This window comes from Anolis carolinensis, chromosome 1, assembly GCF_035594765.1.
Source record: "Anolis carolinensis isolate JA03-04 chromosome 1, rAnoCar3.1.pri, whole genome shotgun sequence".
Taxonomy (NCBI): domain Eukaryota; kingdom Metazoa; phylum Chordata; class Lepidosauria; order Squamata; family Dactyloidae; genus Anolis; species Anolis carolinensis.
This window is the reverse complement of record NC_085841.1, coordinates 210,553,296-210,576,688: the sequence shown is the minus strand read 5'-3', so window position 1 is coordinate 210,576,688 and position 23,393 is coordinate 210,553,296. Positions and strand designations below refer to the sequence as shown.

General features: G+C 38.5%; 1 protein-coding gene across 1 annotated transcript in view; it reads left to right on the top strand.

The window, feature by feature from the left end:
• Positions 1–11,885: 11,885 nt before the first annotated feature.
• The window catches only part of metap1d (methionyl aminopeptidase type 1D, mitochondrial), a 121,591-nt gene continuing 110,083 nt past the window's right edge, over positions 11,886–23,393 (top strand). The window contains exon 1 of the mRNA XM_062964489.1: positions 11,886–12,043. Within this exon, the coding sequence (XP_062820559.1) occupies positions 12,001–12,043 (43 nt within the window). The 5' untranslated portion in view covers positions 11,886–12,000. The remainder of the gene's footprint in view (positions 12,044–23,393) is intronic.

The window sequence follows — 23,393 nt, the reverse complement described above, 5'->3', positions numbered from 1 at the left end:
GATACCTACAAAACTGATTTTTAAGGACAGTCAAGGCAGATTTATCAGCGTCATCATGGAAACAAATAATCAAAAAATTGTGTAACATCTAGTCTGAATCGCCCAAAGATTAAATTTATAAAAGAGTTAAAAAGAAATACAGACCGACAAGAATATGATGACTTGATTGTCTTGGGTGAATTCAATAGAGTAGTTGACTTAACCAAAGATAAAACAGTAAAAGTAAACAGACAAAATCGGAATTAAGTCAACTACCCAAACAATTCCTTTTTTGCATGGAGGAATTAAACCTACAAGATATGTGGAGAACCCACCACGAAAATCAAAGGGACTATACTTTCTACTCTGGTAGACATGAACTATGGTCCCGTATCTATATGGTGTGGGCGATGAACACCTTAATAACAAGATTTAAAAAGATTCAAATACTATCAAGACTTGAAATTGTAATAAAAGGTAAAATAAGACCATTCAGATGGCAACTAAATGAAAATGTATTTAAAAAGGAAAAAGATATCGAACTGAATAGAAAATTAATAAGATAATATTAAAGACTAAACAAATGAGATGGGACCTCTAAAATTACACAATGGGAAGCTATGAAAGTGGTAATGAGGGCTACCTCATCCAACAAAATTCGATTAAAAATAAAACTTGAAACAAAGAAATAAGAGAAGTTACAGAAAACATTAATAAAAAAGAACAATTTAAAAAAAACTTTCAAATAGGAAAGTTGCCCTAGATTTGGAAATATTAAAAAAACAATTACAAATAATGCAAACTGATCAAATAGAGAAACAGATGAAGTTTATTAGGCAAAATCACTTTCAAAATGCCAATAAGATTGGAAGATAGCTGGTTAAAAAGATAAAAAACAAAAACAGTATATTACCAAAATACAAAAATATATTCAGAGGAAAAGAAAATAGCTAATCAATTTATACAGTTCTATAGGGAATTGTATTGTAAAGAAGAAGTCTCTAAAAAAGAGATTGCGCGACATCTATGCAAACTAAACTTACCAAAACTAACCGATAAACAAAGGGAAATTCTAAAAATCCCAATAACAATGGAAGAAATTGATAGCGCATTAAGAAAGCTTAAAAACAATAAAGCACCGGGACCAGATGGTTACACCGCCATTTTCTATAAAACATTTAAGGATTAATTAGGCTCACTTTTGAAAGATATATTAAACAGCATATTAGACAATAATTGGATTCCGAAAACATGGGGGAGCTAACATAACCCTAATTCACAAAGAAAACAGACCCAATGGAAATTAAAAATTATCGACCAATCTCTCCCCTGAACAATGATTATAAAAATTTTATGATAATAATGGCAGAGAGACTCAAACATTTCCTAAGAAATTGTATTTTGGAAGGACAGGCAGGTTTTCTTTGTAATAGACAAATAAAAGATAATATCAGAATATTAATAAATACTATAGAATATTATGAAAAACACAATGAAAAACAGATGGCCCTACTATTCATTGACGCTGAGAAAGCGTTTGATAAAATCAATTGGGATTATTTACATTTACTGCTAAAAGAAATTGATATTGGATATAAATTTAGAAATGCAGTAAAAGCCATATACACAAAGCAGGAAGCAATACTAATAACAAATGGGCAAGAAAACGGGACACCAATTCAAATCAACAGAGGCACTTGGCAGGGGTGCCCCCTCTTCTCCCTACTATTCATATTAATAATTGAAACCCTCTGTAAGGGAGATAAATGGAGATAAGAACTTGGAAGGGTTGAAGATGAGGAACCAAAATTATAAAATGAGAGTTTATGCAGACAATGTTGTATACATTATTGAAAATCCATCAAAGAGTATTAATATTTTGCTGGACAAAATAGAAAACTGGAAAATTGGCGGTTTTAAATTAAATAAACCAAAAAATAAGATATTAACAGAATATAGATGGAAAGATAGGAGATTTTACAGATAAAATCAGAGATTAAAGTTGAGAAAGGAATCAATTATTTAGGGGTGACAATAACACCAAGTAATGCCAAACATTCCCAATAATAAGAAACAACAACCTTTTTAAAAAATGGAACACAGATATTGGAAAAATAAAAAGCCGATGATAAAATTAAAAATATTGACGGAGGCTTAAAAAAGAGGAGGTCTTGGCCTCCCAGATATCAAAGCATATTATACTAAATTATAATTTAGTATGGCTAAAAGATTGGACCACACTGACTCAAAATAAATTATTAACATTAGAAGGCCATGACCTGTGTTCAGGATGGCATGATTACCTGTGGTATAACAAAAGGAAGACCGAAAAAAAAATCGGTAATCATTATATAAGGGCCACCCTGATAAAAATCTGGGAAAAGTATAAAAATAGATTTTAAGACAAAACCCCACTTTTGATCTCCCCGATAGAGGCAAAACAAAAGAATTGGGAACAGAAAATTGGCTTACATATCAACAGCTTCTTAAAAAATCAGAAAACCAAGAATTAACCATTAAAACACATGAGGAAATTAAACAGGATTACAAACAGATAACCTGGGTTCAATACTATCAAATAAAGAAATATTATAAAGAAGATGCAAAAACAGGATTTAAAGGAGTATGGGAATTAATAATGCTGAGGAAAAAGAAACCAGTAAAAATGTTATACCAACAATTATTACAATGGACTACAGAAGAGGAACAAATTAAAGATTGCCAAGTGAAATGGGCTAAAGACTGGACATAATGTAAAAATAGACCAGTGGGAGGAAATTTGAAATAAAAAAATAAAATTCACTACTGCTATAGATATCCGGGAGAATTGGTACAAAATATTTTTTCTGACGGTACTACACACCAGATAAGACTGCGAAATTTAATAAGAGTAACTCGAACAAATGCTGGAAATGTGAAACTGAAGTTGGAACCTTTTTCCATCAATGGTGGGCATGTAAAAAAATTTAAAAGTACTGGATCCATGTATATCAAAAAACACAAGAAATACTTAAAACCAAGTTTCGTCTGGAGCCTGATATGTATCTATTAGGCTAAGCTGAATGAAAACCAAGATAAAATATTTTTCCAAATTAGTACGGCAGCAAGATTAGTGCTAGCTGGAGTCTGGAAAGAAAAGAAAATATCAGCCATAGATGACTGGATTTTAAAACTGATGCACCTAATACAAATCGACAGCCTGACACAAAAATTAAGACGGAAAAAAGAAAATAGACTGGTCAAACTACAAAGAATGTATTCAAAACAATGGAATGACATTTACAAGAGATCTGTCTTGTATATGAAAGATTTAAGTCAGAGAAGGAAAGCTGAAAATACATCCAAAGGACAATAGAATAGGGGGGGGGGGACTCTTGAAATGGTGGATGGGAAGACAAAACAAATTTTCTTTTTATTTTTGTTTTTTTCTGGGGCGTTTTCTCTCGCATTCTCTCTTTTCTTTGTCTTCTATCAGCCTAAATTGTTTTCTTCACTTTTGCTGTATATACTTCTAAAGCCTCAATAAAAATCATATATTTTTTTTAAAAAAAGACAAACAAAAGTAGCCATTTAAATGGAGAGAATGCCCGTAATAGCTAATTTAAATGGGAGAGGAGCAAGCAAAGGCTGAAAGGGGGAAGAGCTAAACAAAGAGAAGGCTGGAAGTGAAAGAATGCTTCTCAAAAGGCATTTAGGTAGAAAAGGGGAGGAGGAGGCAAGAGAAGATAATGATGTTAGTGGATTCCTAGGAAAGTATAGACCTTAGGAAGGGAAGAGGGAAGAGACGAGGAGGGACAAGAGAGCAATAGGAGGTCAAAGACCAGTAGAGACCAAAGAGCTGCAAAGAGATAATTTGTGGGAGAGGAAGTAAGTGGGGAACAAGTAAAGAGGAGAATAGGACTGGACAAAGAGAAGTCTCAGTCTGAGTGCCTCAAACATTGGAGGGTTATTTGAGGAAGAAACCCCAACTTTTGGGAGTAGGTGGCCGGGAGCTGGTCTTATGACACAAAGCCCTCTGATTTACATATGTAAAGGAAGAGATTAATTGATTATGGAATAATGGGGATGCTATCCAAAACAGGATAGAATCCAGAAGTACTTACCTATTCTTCTGTGCCATTGATTGAGATGTTCTCTTGGTACTCTGGAGTGGCTGTTTCTGCAACAAAGCATCACAGTGAGACTGCAAATGAGTGGATTCTGGTAGCCATCAGAAAAAAAAATGAAATATTGGCGATCTCTGGCCATAACTTTTGCAGTCCCCCATATCATAGTAGCTACCTTGAAAGCTTATCCCTAGCTTTAGATTCTGTGATGTAATAGATATCACACAGAAATATTTACATGTACTCTTTATTTATCATATTAACGCGAACCGAGAGTATAGTTGTAATGTATTTTTAAAAACAAAGTTAAAAACTTAGCATGATACCCTGTTTCCCCTAAAATAAGACATTTCCAGAAAATAAGACCTAGTAGAGGTTTTGCTGAATTGCTAAATATAAGGCCTCACCCGAAAGTAAGACCTAGCAAAGGTTTTGTTTGGAAGCATGCCCGCCGAACAGAACACCAGAGCATGCAGGATCGGTAAATGTACGTACCAGAGTGTTGTACATGGAAATAATGGTAGTAACAAGAAATTCTTGATAGGATTCACAGTTTGTCTGGTTATGCTGGTTTGTGATGACAACTACTGTACAGTATATAATAAATGTTCTTTTTTTGTTCAACAATAAATGAATTCTTCTTCATGGAAAAATAAGACATCCCCTGAAAATAAGACCTAGAGCATCTTTGGGAGCAAAAATTAATATAAGACACTGTCTTATTTTCGGGGAAACATGGTACTAAATGTTCTTTGACCAGTAGCTGGCCACTTGGAGTAAGTGTGGTGTTGCTAAAACATGTGGCATGTGGCAGGGCTCAGACTGCATCGTAATAAGTGGTCTGTGGTTTACTCTTCTCCACATTCACATGTCGTGGACTCCACTTTGTGGCCCCATTTCTTAAGGTTAATTCTGTGTCTTGTGGTGCCAGAGCACAGTCTGTTCAGCACCTTTTAAGTCTCCCAGTCTTCTGTGTGCCCAGGAGGGAATCTCACATTCGGTATCAGCCATGGCTTGAGGTTCCGGGTTTTAGCCTGCCACTTTTGGACTTTCGGTTGCTGAGATGTTCCTGCAAGTATCTCTGTAGATCTTAGAAAACTATTTCTTGATTTAAGGTGTTTGCGTGCTGGCAGGGGGGATGAGCCGGAGATGTTACTGCCTTGGTCCTTTAATTGTTGGCTGCTACTTCCCAGCGGATGTCAGATGGTGCAATACCAGCTTAGCAGCATAATTTCTCCAGCGGTGTGGGGCATAGGCATCCTGTGATAATGCGGCATCTCTCATTAAGAGCCACATCCACTGTTTTGACGTGATGAGATGTGTTCCACACTGGGCATGCATACTCAGCAACAGAGTAGCAAAATGCAAGGGCAGATGTCTTCACTGTATCTGGATGTCATCCCCAGGTTGTGCCAGTCAGCTTTCGTATTGTATTGTTTCTAGTGCTCACTTTTTGCTTGATATTCAAGCTGTGCTTCTTGTAGATCAGAGTGACTCCCAGGTATTTTGGTGTGCTGCAATGCTCCAGTGGGATACCTTCCCAGGTAGCCCTCAGAGCTCAAGATGCTTGTCTGTTCTTAAGGTGAAAAGCACATGTTTGTGTTTTAGATGGATTAGGAATCAGCTGGTTTTCTCTGTAATCGGCAGTAAGAGTATCTAAAGCTTCGGAGAACTTCTGTTAAACCATTTCAAAGCACCGGTGATGGCACGATTGTCAGCATAGATGAAATTCTCTATCTCTTCTGGCAGTGGCTGATCATTTGTGTACATTTTAAACATTGATAGAGCAAGCATGCTCCCCTGAGGCAGGCTGTTATGTTTTCGCCATTTGCTTCTCTGGCCCTGGAATTCAACAAAAAAGCTCCTGTTTTGTAGCAGATTTCCTGTGAAGTGGGTGAGATGGTAGTCCTTTGTGATATAAGTTTTTCTCAGGAGAAGGTGATGATTTACAGTGCCATAAGCTGCTGACAGGTCTATGAAGACAGCTCCTGTAACCTGCTGCTTTTCAAAACCATCTTCTGTGTGCTGAGTCAGGTTCAACACTTTACTAAACTGATGTCATCTAGCCAATCTTAGATGGTTCAAGAGAGGTGTGATGTCCTTCCCTCCAAAAGAGGTGTCCTGCTTCACAATGCTGTACATTATGCTATTTGCTACTTAATACTATTACATTACTTTTGAGGGGGAAACTTTGGATCGGCAAGAGAATGGCATACAACCTGAATAACTCTTCTCAAAATTCCTCTAAATATGCCTTAAAATTATCTAGAAAATGTGAGTAGAAAATGTTGCTCATTGAATTCATAGCACTCCCACTTTCTAAGTTACTTTTAAACATAACTTGCTACAAATAATTGGTAATTTACCAGTCACTATTGTTATTTCCAAGCACTTAATTCTACTAGCTGCTGTCCAGATCATTGGTACTGCTGTTTCTGATTTCATGCTGATTTTGATGGCATCCCAGGTATAAAAAATTCAGAATGTCCATGAGTTTTTGTGCTTTGGGTCCATGTTTTTGTCTTATAGACACAGTGGATCTGTTTGTTTTTCCCTACTTTAACTCTGAAGCCCAGAAACAGTACTGGAAACTTGAACAATGATTTGAGGCAAAAGACAAATGTAAGTTATAAAACAGGAAAATGCTTGTTGTTTCTTCTTTCTGTGTCCCTGGATATGAAAACAAAATGGAAAAAATTGTATGAAGAAAGCAGCAAGCGGTGGCTTCTATGGCAATTAAAATTCACAATGTTACCAGACCCCCAAAATTATAGGGACCCCTAGATTATTTAACCCTATATGTGATCCCTCTTTGTCCTTTTAAAGCCAGTAAAGAACTGAAGCTCAGAACTTAAAGCAGGTTGGCCTGAGAGGGGAGATGATAACCATGTTTAAATGTTGGTAAGAATGTCATATTGAAGAGGGGACAGGCTTGGTTTTTGCTGATCTAGAGATTAGGACATGGAGCAATGGATTCAGATTGCAGAAAAAAAAAATTCCACCTAAGCATTAGGAAGCACAGTAAGAGCTGTTGGGCAGTGGACAGGGGCGGTTCAAGCTATACGCAGACTATGCACTCGCAGAAGGTGCCGTCCTCTGGAGGGTGCAGTGGAGGTGTCTCCGAGTGCACGATTAGCCCGCCTGCTTGCAAGCCTCCCACCTTCGCACTTTTTCCCCACTTCCCGGCTTTGGAGGGGCGGTGGGAGGCTCCCACTGCCCCTCCAAAGCTGGGCGGGGGGGGGGGGAGCCAAGGAGCACTCATCCTCGAGCCATGAGGCCACCCCTCGGGAATGGGTGCTCCTTCGCACTTTTCTCCCTTCCTTGCTTCGGAGGGGCGATGGGAGGCTGTGGACAGTGTACAGCAATGAGCCTCAGAAAAGGTAGGGCCCTACCCTACCTTTTATTTTTCAGTGATTGGTTTGCGGGGGGGGGGGGGGGGCAAAAATACTGCTTGCTTACTCTTGAAAATTGCCTAGGGCCAGCCCTGGCAGTGGAATATGCTGCTGCCTCACATGATGGAGTCTCTTCTGAGGGTTTTTAAGCAGAGGCTGGATGGCTTTGCGAGTGCTTTAATTATGTGTTCCTGCATGACATGAGGAGGCTGGACTAGATGGCTCTTGTGGTCTCTTCCAACTCTAGGATTCTATGATTATAGTGCCGGGTCTTGTGAAAGAGTACCTCCCACTAATGTATTTTCAATTAACTTAAAATATGTTTATTAGTACAGTAGAGTCTCACTTATCCAACACCCATTTATCCAACATTCTGGATTATCCAACGCATTTTTGTAGTCAATGTTTTCAATACATCGCGATATTTTGGTGCTAAATCGTAAATACAGTAATTACTACATAGCATTACTGTGTATTGAACTACTTTTTCTGTGAAATTTGTTGTATAACATGATGTTTTGGTCCTTAATTTGTAAAATCATAACCTAATTTGATGTTTAATAGGCTTTTCCTTAATCTCTCCTTATTATCCAACATATTTGCTTATCCAACGTTCTGCCAGCCTGTTTACATTGCATAAGTGAGACTCTACTGTAGTTTATTTTTCTACTTGGTAAACACATACAACTAATAACTGCAGCTCTATCCTCCGGTGTGTAAGCTTTTATAGGTTCTGAAATGTTGCAGACTAAAAGTGGGATGAGGAGAGAAGCCAAGAAATTATTAGCATCCAGTTCATCCACAAATTCCTTTTTGAAATTGATCTTATGACTAAATGCAGAAGCCTGGATCTTGACACTCTATTTGCTTCCCATATCCGTCATTCTTTTTAATAAGCTTGGAGGGGGGAGTTAAGCGGGGCTGTATGACAGCAGAGCCAGCCATGTGGCAACTTTTCTTGTGGCGATCAGAGAAAATGTAATGTAGTTAAGATGCCTCAAATAAATGTGCTCCTGTTAAGGCTCTGCAGTCAGAGTTTATTAGAGCCAAAATATAAATGCAATCTGGTTCAGTGGGAATGGAGCGATAATCTAGCACCTGCCACCTTTGTTTGTACACAGCCCAAGAAGCAAACTGTCTGGCCTTTAACTTTTCTAAAATGACGGTTTGTTTTAAAACAAAGGAGGGGTAATTACTAAGCATTTTTCCCCCAGGGAACATGCCATCTCAAATGTGCTCACTAGGTTTACAAAAATGTTCATAATATACATATTGATTTTCAATTCACTTTTTACATTCTGTTTAACATTTTCCAAGCATTTATATTTTGTATGTGATCTAGAGTGTAGAAGTAATGCAGTTCGACATTACTTTAACTTCAATGTCTCAATGCTATGGAATCCTGGGATTTATAGTTTGGTGAGCCACCAGCTCTCTGGCAGAGGAGAACAAAGACCTTGTAAAACTAGCCACAGTAACCTATGGATGCGAGAGCTGGACCATAAGGAAGGCTGAGCGAAGGAAGATAGATGCTTTTGAACTTTGGTGCTGGAGGAAAATCCTGAGAGTGCCTTGGACCGCAAGAAGATCCAACCAGTCCATCCTCCAGGAAATAATGCCTGGCTGCTCACTGGAGGGAAGGATATTAGAAGCAAAGATGAAGTTCTTTGGCCACATCATGAGAAGACAGGAAAGCTTGGAAAAGATCATAAAGCTGGAGAAAATGGAAGGAAAAAGGAAGAGAGGCCGACCAAGGGCGAGATGGATGGATGAAGCGACTGGCTTGGCGGAAATGGCTGACAGGAAACTCTGGCATGGGCTTATCCATGAGGTCATGAAGAGTCAGAAGCGGTTGAACGAATAAACAACAACAAAAACTACAACTCCCATGATTCCATAGCATTGAGCCATTGCAGTTCGAGCGGTGCCAAATTGCATTCATCCTACAGTGTAGTAGATGTAAGTCACATTTTCTTCAAGTAGGATCTCCACCCCGCCCCCTTCACCATGCCCAAGCTTTTACAGATGTTTTGAGAAGCATGAGATGGAACTACTGGAAAATGTGCTCCTAATTTGGGGAACTTGGGACAAGAGGTTGCCCCCCAAAAGCACTTCCTGCAGACTCAGCTTCAGAGGCAAAGAGGTCTGTGTTTGGAAATTGATTCCCGTCAAACAGCCACAATGGTGCTATTGAGGAGCCGGAAAGATGCGATACATCTCCCAGCTTCAGAAACAAGACGACAGCACAGGACTTGTATTGAAAGATGATAGATAGATCGCTCTATTTATTCATCTATTAATCTTGGCTTTGTCGAAAAAGAATAACTACCTTAATGGAAGAGGAATGCGAGATATAAAGGAAGATTTTAAGGATTTCAACTGTTTACTTTTTAATACTGTTAATATTTAATTCTATTTTAATATCTGTATACAGTAGAGTCTCACTTATCCAACATAAACGGGCCAGCAGATAGTTGGATAAGCAAATATGTTGGATAATAAGGAGGGATTAAGGAAAAGCCTATTAAACATCAAGTTAGATTATGATTTTACAAATGAAGCACCAAAACATCATGTTAGACAACAAATTTGACAGAAAAAGTAGTTCAGTATGCAGTAATGCTATGTAGTAATTACTGTATTTACAAATTTAGCACCAAAATATCACGATGTATTAAAAACATTGACTACAAAATGCATTGGATAATCCAGAATGTTGGATAAGTGAATGTTGGATAAGTGAGACTCTACTGTATTTTTAGGTTTTAAATTGCGTTTCATTTGGTTTTAGTGTATGCCACTTTGAGGCTCTTTTGTAGAGGAGGAAGCAGAGTATAAATAAATATTATCATCATATACTGTTATATATATATACTAGCTGTGCCCGGCCACGCGTTGCTGCGGCGAAGTATGGTGGTATGGGAAATAAAGTATTGAGGAATTGGTGGTAGTCAAGGTAAAGGGTAAAGGTTTTCCCCTGACATTAAGTCTATTATAAATGGGTTATATAGCTGTGTGGAAGGGCCTTGAGTCTACACTGCCATATAATCCAGTTAAAATAAGGTAATCTGTATTTTATAGGCAGTGTGGAAGAGGCCTAAGTGAGGCCTAACTCTGCTGTCCCCTGGACTGAGTGGGTTGCTAGGAGACCAAGTGGGCGGAGCTTAGCCTTCTAACTGGCAGCAATTGGATAAAAACAATTATTCCTCTCCCTCTAATTAGGACTTTATTTTTCTTTTCTTTTTGTTGTATGAACGTAGAGGCATGGATGAGGGGTTGTGCTGGCAAGTTTAGTGTTTCTGGGATGTGTAGTTTTGTTGTTTTGTCCTAGGCCGAAATTTCATTACCCTTTTATATATATAGATATATACAATAGAGTCTCACTTATCCAACATTTGCTTATCCAATGTTCTGGATTATCCAACGCATTTTTGTAGTCAATGTTTTCAATATATCGTGATATTTTGGTGCTAAATTCGTAAATACACTAATTACTTCGTAGCATTACTGCACACTGAACTACTTTTTCTGTCTAATTTGTTGTATAACATGATGTTTTGGTGCATAATTTGTAAAATCATAACCTAATTTGATGTTTAATAGCTTTTCCTTAATCCCTCCTTATTATCCAACATATTCGCTTATCCAACATTCTGCCGGCCCGTTTATGTTGGATAAGTGAGACTCTACTGTATATCACTCCTCTTTTTAAAAGTGTGACAATCTTTTATCTTCTGTGGAAAGTTAACTTTGGGTGCATCTTGGATGGATTACTGCAATGTGCTCTACGTGGGCACATTGCACAGTAATGCTGTGTAGTAATTACTGTATTTATGAATTTAGCACCAAAATATCACGATGTATTGAAAACATTGACTACAAAAATGCGTTGGATAATCCAGAACATTGGATAAGCGAGTGTTGGATAAGTGAGACTCTACTGTAATTGTAATTATATTCAGGGACACTCAGATTTAATGTGTTATCGAAGGCTTTCATGGCCCAAATCACTGAGTTGCTGTGAGCTTTCCAGGCTGTATGGCCATGTTCCAGAAGCATCCTCACTCTAGACTTTTAACCTTTCTTGCCTAGTTTCCAGCAGACCTCACAACCTCTGAGGATGCCTGCCATAGATGCAGGCGAAACGTCAGGAGAGGATGCTTCTGGAACATGGCCATACAGCCCGGAAAACTCACAGCAACCCAATGCTCATTGAAGTTGGTTTGCATGTAATCATTATCATCATCTACACAATCTCTTTGATTACTGTATTATAACTATTATTAACATCTCCTCCTTTCTCATGCTTATACGTTTCATTCCGCTTTTTAGGAACCCTCGTTTCTTTGCAAAAAGCGCGCGCCTTCTTGCGTCTCACCCATACCCAGAACAGAGGCGCGCATGCGCACTTGAGCAGCTGCTGACTCGCTTTTACCTTTTGACGCTACCCGCTACCCCTCTGTTTGAAAGGGAGGGGCGGGGCCTAATCTCCGCGGCCACGTGACTCAAGGTGCCCGTCCAAGATGGCGGCGCCCTGGGCTGCTGTTGACATGCTGCTGCTGAAGGGTAAGTGTGAGGGGAGAGGGGGAGCCTGAAGAGTTTCCGCCAGAGACGCGTAGGGAACGGGCCACAAAGTAAGAGATACTGCGCATGCGCTCCGCCTTGCCTTCCATTCTGAATGTTGAGTATAACTTATTCGAAATGCTGAGGATCAGAGGGGTTTTGGATGGAGGATTTTGTAATCAGATTTTGGAATACTTGTTATTTGCATTTATTTACACAATGCGAAATCTTGGAGAATCTTGGGACCCACAAAACACAAAATGAGTTGTCGAAGGTTTTCATTGTCGGAATCACTGGGTTGCTGTGAGTTTTCCGGGCTGTATGGCCGTGTTCCAGGAGCATTCTCTCCTGACGTTTCGCCTGCATCTATGGGAGGCATCCTCAGACGTTGTGCGGTCTGTTGGAAACTAGTCAAGTGGGGTTTATATATATGTGGAATGTCCAGGGTGGGAGAAAGAATTCTTGTCTGTTGAAGGCAAGTGTGAATATTGCAGTTGGCCAGCTTGATTAGCACTGAATAGCCTTGCAGCTTCAAAGTCTGGCTGCTTACTTCTTGAACATGGCCATACAGCCCGGAAAACTCATAACAACCCAACACAAAATGTTGTTTGTTTTATTTTCTATCCCTTGTGTGCATAGCCCAAAGGTAATTTTATACACAATATTTGACATCAGTCTGTCAAATATGAAATAAAATGACAGAAGTGTCACAAGTTCAGTCACCCACGTTAAAGAGTTTGGATTAATGGATAAGAATTTTTGACCTGTACTATATAATATATTTAATAATGTGCACAAACAAGATGTGTATACTACGAGAAAGCAAATATGTCATTGTCTCAACCACCCATATGGATAATTTGGAAGTACAGTAGAGTCTCACTTATCCAAGCTAAACGGGGCCGGCAGAAGCTTGGATAAGCGAATATCTTGGATAATAAGGAGGCATTAAGGAAAAGCCTATTAAACATCAAATTAGGTTATGATTTTACAAATTAAGCACCAAAACATCATGTTTTACAACAAATTTGACAGAAAAAGTAGTTCAATACGCAGTAATGTTATGTTGTAATTACTGTATTTACGAATTTAGCACCAAAATATCACGATATATTGAAAACATTGACTACAAAAATGGCTTGGATAATCCAGAAACTTGGATAAGCGAGGCTTGGATAAGTGAGACTCTACTGTATTTGGGAATTCTGAGTGATGATGATGATGATGATAATTTATTTATATAATTCATGGTTTGAAATTTACTGAATAACTCTGGATAAGGGATGCCCAACCTGTTTAAGATTGATTGTGTGGATCATAATAAATTGTGGCAAGTTCTTGGTGGTATGGGGATACCAAGTCACCTGGTCTGTCTCCTGAGGTATCTGTATAACGGTCAAGTAGCAACAGTAAGAACAGACCACGGAACAACAGACTGGTTCACGATTGGGAAAGGAGTACGGCAGGGCAGTATACTTTCATCCTACCTATTCAACTTGTATGCAGAACACATCATGCGATGTGCGGTGCTTGACGAATCCAAGGTTGGAGTTAAAATCACTGGAAGAAACCTAAACAACCTTACATATGCAGATGATACTACTTTGATGGCTGAAAGCAAGGAGGAGCTTAGGAGCCTTATAACCAAGACGTTTAGTTCTTGGGAGAAGAGCAATGACCAATCTCAATAATATAGTGGAGAGTAGAAACATCACACTGGCAACGAAGATCCACATAGTTAAAGCAATGGTATTCCCTGTAACATTTAACTTTCCAGATGGGAAGTTGGTGAGAACTTAGTCCAACTTTAGGAGTAAAGTTGGGTAAGGCTGAATAGAGCTTGGGTCAGTTACTTTTTTTAAAGGACAACACCCAGAATTCCCCTCTCTACATTGTGGAGGCCCATGCAGAAGGAATAAAGAGCTGGAAGAGTATAGTGGACCCTTGATATCCACTGGTGTTGGGCTCCAGGCCCATGTGGATACAAAAATCTGTGGGTGCTCAATTCCCACTATATACAATGACATATACAAAAGTGTCCCTTATATCAAATGTCAAAATCAAGGTTTGATTTCGGAAATTTTTAAAATACATTTTCAAGACATGTTTAGTTAGATATAGAATCTGTGATTACGGAGGGGTCGACCCCTCACCAAAACCCAGCTTGTTCAAACTCTGCCTTTCCATGGTGCTCCTGAGTTCTGCTGCCTAAAATCATGGCAATCATCAGGATTGTTACCCAAATATATGCAGAACTCTGTCATTTGACTGTTGTCCTGGTGGCAATTGTACTAATATAGATGCGGCCATTAATTGGTTGAGATCTCATGAGTTTGTGAGTTCAGACTTCTGATGTGCACAAATATCTTTTATGTTCAACTGATTGTAAAATTATTGCTTGAATTGGACAGCCTTTCTCAGCTTCAGCTTGTGTAGTTAAGAAAGCATTTATTCATTGTACATACAGGGTGGGCCAAAAGTCATCAAGGGCTTTCAATACAGTAGAGTCTCATTTATCCAACATAAATGGGCCGGCAGAACGTTGGATAAGCGAATATGTTGGATAATAAGGAGGGATTAAGGAAAAGCCTATTACACATCAAATTAGGTTATGTTTTTACAAATTAAGCACCAAAACATGATGTTATACAACAAATTTGACAGAAAAAGTAGTTCAATATGCAGTAATGCTATGTAGTAATTACTGTATTTACGAATTTAGCACCAAAATATCACGGTGTATTGAAAACATTGACTACAAGAATGTGTTGGATAATCCAGAATGTTGGATAAGTGAGACTCTACTGTATTTGATAACTCTTTTATTTTTGTTTTTAATTTATAATGCCATAGCGTCATATGCAATATATATAGAAAATTATATATTACATATAAAATATTTTCAGTTTTTCCAAAAAGTTATTAAAACATCAGACACCTTTGTGATGTTTGATTCACCCTGGATTAAGTTAATTTGCACTGGGGAAATAACATTAGGATGCTGCCTCTTAAAATAAGCAAATAAAGTTTTGAAGAACATGTTATTGGGAAATTCAGGTTTTGTTGCAGTAAACAGAGATGATATTTTGTGGAACTTGGACAAAATATGAATCTATTTCATTAAGAGGTTGGGGATGAGGAACTTGAACCAAAGTGAGTATTTTAGTGATGGCATATGAAATAGGGAAAAAGAAAGGATGGCAGGAAATGTATTCACAGGATCATCTGTAGAAATAAAGTGAGGTAAAATTACCTAAATATTCCAAATTAGGTCATCCTTAGGAAGTGCTGAGCAAACTGTGAGATTGTGTTTTTTTTATTATTCCTTGGAAGTGAATGACAGGCTGACATCCTATTGAAATCACTCCATTTTATTTTAGGCTAATTTTATACAGTATATGTTTACAAAGAAATATGTCGCTTCAAGGGAGTTCACGCCCAGGGAAGTGTACATTGGGTTGTAATCTTCATTGCAACGAACTTACCATGTGGATGGCAGCTTTAAGAACTTTGTCTGGATTGAGGTCCAGGTTTCAGAGATATTTTTGAAGTGAGAAAAGCATTTGCTGTGCTGACATTTTTTAATTCAAAAGATTTAAAGCAATATAGCTGTTGTCTGCCTGAGCTCTGGTAGAGTTGTTCTATATAGATATGATTGATTATACTATTGTAGTAGATTGTAAAGGTTCTAATTATGCATTGAAACCCTTTACAAGTATTAACAATCATTGCATAAGAGTGATACTCCCACTGCTAATAACAAAAATCAGGGTAATGCCCTTTGAAAACCATCTTAAAGGGGCATGAGAGACACCAGTATCCTCATGCACGCTGATTTACTGATTTTGAAAAGCTGAATTATTATGGAGCAGGTACTCTTTGCGTCTTCTTTTAAGTGGCCCTCAATCTTCAGGAATATTCAGTTCCTGGATACATGCTTGATTTTATATTTGAAATCTAAAAAAAATAAGAAGGCTATAATTTTTACCTTATTTGTGACTTTTGAAATGCAAAGGATCAGGATGTTGACCTATAAGAAAATAATCATGTTTACAAGAAATCACTTACCCTATTTCTTTGATTCTAAGACACATTTTTTCTCCATATAAACATGACTAAAAACAGAGTGCTTATATACAGTGTGTGTGTGTGTGTGTTATGTCTATATATATATAAGAGTGATGAAATCACGGCACTGGGCTAAGCAACAAAACTAAAGGCTCCCCAACCTCGAAATTTAACAACACAACCCATCATCCACCCCTCAAGGACAAGACAACAAAAAGAAAACAAAAATAAAGTCCTTATTAGAGGGAGAGAAATAATTGTTTTTCTCCAATTGCTCCCAGTTAGAAGGCTAAGCTCTGCCCACTTGGTCTCCTAGCAACCCACTCAGCCCAGGGGACAGGCAGAGTTAGGCCTCACTTACGCCTCTTCCACACTGCCTATAAAATACAGATTATCTGATTTTAACTGGATTATATGGCAGTGTATACTCAAGACCCATCCACACAGCTATATAATCCATTTATAATCTTATATTATCTGCTTTGAACTGGATTACCTTGAGTCCACACTGCCATATAATCCACTTCAGTGTACATATTATCCAGCTGTGTAGAAGGGGCCTCATATAATCCAGTTCTAAGCAGATAATATAAGATTATAAATATACAGCAGAGTCTCACTTATCTAACATAAACAGGCCGGCAGAATGTTGGATAAGTGAATATATTGGATAATAAGAAGGGATTCAGGAAAAGCCGATTAAACATCAAATTAGGAAATCATTATACAAATTAAGCACCACAACATCATGTTATACAACAAATTTGACAGAAAAGGTCGTTCAATGCGCAGTAATGCTATGTAGTAATTACTGAATTTACAAATTTACCACCAAACTATCAAAATGAATTTAAAACACTGACTACAAAAACATTGACTACTAAAAGGCACACTGCGTTGGATAATCCAAAACATTGCATAAGCGAATGTTGGATAAGTCAGATTCTACTGTAATATGAAATAATTACCATGGTATAATAATACAAAACAATATAATCTCTAAAACCGGGACAGTAAATAAAGAGCAACACTCTAAAAGTAGGGAAATTGGGAATTTCACAAACGAAACGATCAGGGCCAGCTAACACCTCCCAAGAAAGCATTCTTCCACAAAGGAACCTGAGAAGGGAGACAGGCTGTGTCTGTTACCAAAGTCATTACTATTATTATTATTATTATTATTATTATTGTGTTGCTGTGAACCGTCAAAATGAATACAATCTGACTCCAAGTATTGAAAAACACTAAAATCAGAATATATAAAAATTACTGTAGTATAATAAAACAGAACAATACAATCTCTAAAATCAGAACACTAAATAAAGAACAACACTCTGAAAATAGGGGAATTCCACACAGGAAACAATCAGGGGCAGCTAACACCTCCCAACAAAGTCTTCCCATCACCAAAGTCTGCCAAATCCTGTTTTCTGACGGCCACAGCCTTTTTTTTTTTTTGGACTGTGTGAGCTCAAGCACTACATATGGGTACTTCTTCATCTACACAGACAGTAGAAGCACATAAAATATCTCAAAGAACACCACTCTGAAAACAAGGGAATTCCAGACAGGAAACAATCAGGGCCACCGAACACCTCCCAATAAAAAATTCACTGAGGAAGGAACCAGCCAGCCTTTAAAGCTGCAAACCCATTACATGCTAATCATTTTGCCTAATTGCAGCATTTATACTTGCCTCCAACAGACAAAAAAACCCCAAAAACAATCAGGAATATTGTATATTCACAAACTCTAGGAAATAATATCCCCTGATGGCACACCGTGTTAAAGTGCTGAGCTGCTGAATTTCTGGACCGAAAGGCCGCAGGTTTCAATTGGGGGAGCGGAGAGAGCCCCCACTGTTAGCCCCAGCTTTTCCCAACCCTAAAGTTCAAAGACATGCAAATGAGAGTACATGAATAGGTACCACTCTGGCCGGAAGGTAGCAGTGCTCAATGCAGTCATGCTGGCCACATGACCTTGGAGGCATCTATGGACAACGCCGGCTCTTCAGCTTAGAAATGGAGATGAGTACCAACCCCCAGAGTCGGACATGACTAGATTTAATGTCAGTGGAAAATCTTTACCTTTATCTTCTAATAACTGCAGTATTAGAAGACAGAACTGAGCCTTAAATTAATGCTGCTTCAGTGTTACTAATCTTTTTACAATTTTCTGCTAAGGGAGTGGAAGATAAATCATTCTATATATCAATACCTGGTGAAAGAACAGAAATCAGGGAACAGGAATGAAGAGTAAGCTATTGAAAAAAGAGATGTAAATAGTTTGGTCCCCATGTACAGGCACTGAAGTTTTTTTAACATTCTCATAAAGGATTTGGGGATAACAAGGGAGCAATGAAATATTAAAGCAAAAACAGGAAGTGCACTCCCATGGCCCAATATCCCCAATTATCAGTCACTCATAATTCACTGAAAATACAAATATTCTCTATATCAGAAGTGAAGGAATTGTGACTCTTTCAAATAGGGTATACTTTTGAGAAAAGCCATTTACTTCATGTCCTAAATGAGCCTCTAAAGGAGGAGAAATAGCTATTTATTTTCCTTTTTGGAGGCTAACTAGTGGTCCCCATCATAAAATTTTGATTTAAATGCTGCTTGCAATAGCAAGAATGGAAATAGCTGCACTTTGGAAGGACGTGCTTTTGGGGATTGGCATGATCAATTTTAGAAATCACCTGTCTCTGAGAAGTTGATCAATAACGCAAGATACAGTGAAAGACCAACAGTAACAATGCAAATACATTAGGTCAAGATCCTGTGCACTGAATCATTATCTCATAGCTGCTCTAACAATTGTGTGGTGGTTGCAAAGGGTCTAAGATCAGTACAAGATTCTGAGGTGTTTGTGGAAGTGATGTTTTTGTATGTTTTCAGATGTTTGGGGGTAAAGGTGAGAATTATGGGTTGCGAGTTAACATCACAGACTGTTAAAACTGAGTCCAGGGGCTGTGTATGGCCTACAAGCCGTAATTGTGCCACCACTGATGTACACAATTATTATCCCTTGCTGTATCTTCCCTAACTAGAAGGATGTGGCAATTGTTTTCCGAGTTAGCAGGAAGCCATTGAGCTCAAGTCAGGGAAGCAGCAGAATTTGGTGAAGCTGTGGTAGTTTTGGACTAGGTAAAGCTAAAGGTTTTCCCCAACATGGTGTCCGACTCTGGGGGTTGATGCTCATATCCATTTCTAAGCTGAAGAGCCGGCATTGTCCATAGACACCTCCAAGATCATGTGGCTGGCATGATTGCATGGAGCGCCATTAACTTCCCGCCAGAGCAATACTTATTGATCTACTCACATTTGCATGTTTTCAAACTGCTAGGTTGGCAGAAGCTGGGGCTTACAGTGGGAGCTCACCCCGCTCCCCGGATTCAAACTTCTGATCTTTCGGTCAGCAAGTTCAGCAGCTCAGCGATTTAACCCACTGCGCCACTGGGGGCAAAATACCACAGGCAGTGCCTATGCAAACTGAAGATCTTTGGAATTGTCATTTTAACTTCCTGCTTCTTGGCAGGGGGTTAGACTGGATGGCCCATGCAGTCTCTTCCAACTCTATGATTCTATGAACTCTGTGAAGTAGTTGTACTATTTATCACTGCTTCTTAAACTGTGGGTCCTGGCCTTAAATAGGGTCCCCTTAGCTCAGTGCTGGAGTCACAAAAAATTGACATCAGTAAAAGGTTTCTAGATGACACCTATTTACACAAATCTGTTAGCAACTACATTCTGGGTTTTTATTGGACCCTGCAGGAAATGCTTCAGCTGTACTCCACAAAAATGAAAACCACGCTATTTCAGTAAATGTTTGATTTTTATACTTATTTTATATAGCTATATACCCAGGGTCACGTAAACATTTATTGAGAGGAAAGATATCAGGAGTGGAAAACGTTCAAGAAGCCTTGCTCTATATTAGCTTAAACATTAATATCTGAACCAAGGTCCCCCTTTTCTTTACTGTAATGTTACACTGATGCTGGGAATAAAAGTGAGACACAAAAGAGCATGCTGTGCTCCAGTTCTAACTCACTGCATCTTAGGCTACCCATAATGCCTCCTAATGCAATCTACATAAATGCAATTTGCATATTTTGGGCTCTGCCAGATCAGGAGAATCTAGAGCTGAGCCTGATCTTTCCTGACAAGCATGAAAAGAGTCATGCTGTAATCATTACAATTTGACACCACAATCCTATGTGTACCAACTTTGAGTAATACCTGTTGAATTAAATAGGACTTCCAGATAAGTGTGCACATGATTGCAGCCTCAATACATATATACAGTTGCATATGAATAAAACAGTAGTTTCTGATTTTCAGGATTTTAATTCACACCTTTTTAGCTGCAGAATAAATTTGCCTTCTTAAATTTTTCATGCTGCAATATGGAAATGGTATGTACACTTTGGACAAGAAGGGTGAGAAAACAGGTACACTGCATGATGCTAACTTGATTGCAATCAGTATTAAGGTCAGAATCCTCAATACATTCACTTAAGTAAATGTGTTTAAGATGTAACAAAAGCACAATTCCTTGAAAGGAAGACTTGCTGAATTCAGTAATGGGAGTTCAAATTATTATATACCCAAGGGCTTAGCATGGTGTATGATTTTCCTGGTTTCATTTTGTCTTATTTATGACATACTAGCCGTACCTGGCAACGTGTTGCTGTGGCCCAGTCTGGTTAAATGGGAAAGAAAGGATAGAGAAAGAGCAGATTTCAAATATATTTGATGTCACAATGCTTGTGGGTATGCAATATTTGCGATTGATCCATTGTCTGTGCAGATATAGAGATGGTCTGGTTGGCCGACTCTAGAACACACAGCATATTATTGTCCATGTGAGAAGCAGTCTGTGTCTAGATGTAAACCGCAGAATTCTAAAAACTGTCCCTGAGTGTAAATATAGATAGATAGATGGATGGATATACAGTAGAGTCTCACTTATCCAACACTTGCTTATCCAACGTTCTGGATTATCCAACGCATTTTTGTAGTCAATGTTTTCAATATGTCGTGATATTTCGGTGCTAAATTTGTAAATACAGCAATTACTACATAGTATTACTGCGTATTGAACTACTTTTCCTGTTAAATTTGTTGTATAACATGATGTTTTGGTGCTTAATTTGTAAAATCATAACCTAATTTGATGTTTAATAGGCTTTTCCTCAATTGCTCCTTATTATCCAACATATTTGCTTATCCAACGTTCTGCCGACCCGTTTATGTTGGATAAGTGAGACTCTACTGTAGATCTCTTTCTCTCTCTGCCCCCCCCCCACCCTTGGGGAGACTTGCAGGGGGCGTGGCTTCCTCATAGGCCACACCCCATGTTATTTTCCTGAAGGGAGAGGTCATAGACCCTCCCAGTAAGTGACCCCAATGTCCACACCTCCCTATTATTGTTGTAGTAGTTCTTGTTAGCGGGGCTCCAAAGGTACCTTCCCTCCCTAAGCAAGGAGGCTCTTCCTAAATGCCTCCCTTCCTTTCTCTCTTAGTCAGTCACCCTCAGATCTCTAGGCCAATGGTTGCTAAACCTTAGTTTTATCTGATTACAGTTGGGCTGGGATCAGTGAAGTTTCAGTATTGTATCAGATTCCTCTTTTTAGGAATAGAATGCTTCTCAATGCACATGAATAAAACCTATACAGACCATTGAAGCTGTTGTGTTTTCTTACACTAGTTTATTAGATCAAAAACCAAGAAAGAGACCAAATAGTTAAAAAAAATCAGTAACAAAACAACCCATCACAAATCTGTAAGCAAATAACAGATTAGGAGGCAGACACAAAACCTGGTATTTTTACTTAGAGGGACCTTATTTTTTTTAAAAATGAATTCTTTGTGATGTCTGTAGTGTAAACATAGATAGGGGCCGGGCTGTGGCGCAGCTGGCTAGTAACCAGCTGCTATAAATCACTACTGACCGAGAGGTCATGAGTTCGAAGCCCGGGTCGGGTTAAGCCTCCGACCATAAAAAAAAAAAAAAAAATAGCCCCGGCTTGCTGTTGACCTAGCAGCCCCGAAAGACAGTTGCATCTGTCAAGTAGGGAAAATTTAGGGACGCTTTATGCGGGAGGCTAATTTAACTAATCTACAACACCATAAAACTGCTCACGAGGAAAAGAAGAGGAAGAACAGCCATCAATGGATGGTGAAGCAACAGCTCCCCCTGTGGCCGGAAATCGTGAAGCTGGAAAGATGTTAAAAAAATGCCTCTGTGTCTGTCTAAAACTGAATGTTGTTTGTCTATTGGCATTGAATGTTTGCCATATATGTGTTCATTGTAATCCGCCCTGAGTCCCCTTCGGGGTGAGAAGGGCGGAATATAAATACTGTAAATAAATAAATAGATAGATAGATAGATAGATAGATAGATATCTCTTTCTTTCTCTGCCCTCCCCTTGGGAAGAATGATAGGGGCGTGGCTTCCTCGTTGGCCATGATCCTGTGTTATTTTCGTGCTCTAATTTTCGCCCTTAAAATCCTGAGATCTGCCAATTGTGGAAGAACTGTGATTCTCCTTTCTTGCAACAGGACAGTAGAATCCCTCTATTATAAACACACTAGTGATGGTAGGTGACAATGCACATCTGGTAGAGAGACACAAGGCATGACCTTTTGATAGCTGCTCTTAGCCTCTGGCTGCATTATGTGGCAGTGTAGATGGCTTCTGAAATTCCCTTTGTAGGGAAGCTAAAATCTCTTTGCTTCTCTTCTACCAGCAAGCAAAGACTTGTTCCAATATACTTTCAAGAACTGTTTTGAGGGGTTATTTTTCTAAAGTGCCTTTAATTGGGTGCTGTACTGTTTAACCTATACTGTTTAAAAATTGAATTATTATGATTTATTTCATAAAATCAAGAAGAGGAAATACTTCTGTTCTTTAGTTTTTCTCTTTTCTGATGCATACTGCTTACCCAAGACACCAAGATGCTTATTTTATCCTTTAAATTTTATCCTTTAAAAGCAAGACCATGTCACTGTGTATTTTTTAAAAGAAATAATTCAACAATTACTTTTTATATGTGTATGTGTAAATGTGAGTTGGTTTTGCTCTGCCTGGTTTGTATCTTGGAGTTATTGCCTCTTGTAGAAAGAAGCCCTTTAGCTAAAGTGGTGTTCTGATTTCAATTTTTGGTCTTCAGTTACAAGCCCCTGTCAGGCTTTCTGGTCACTCCTGTTACCTGGTGGTGCCAGTATTTCATCAAGGTTAGAGACGAGCAGACTACCTCGATGTTGATCCAGCAGAA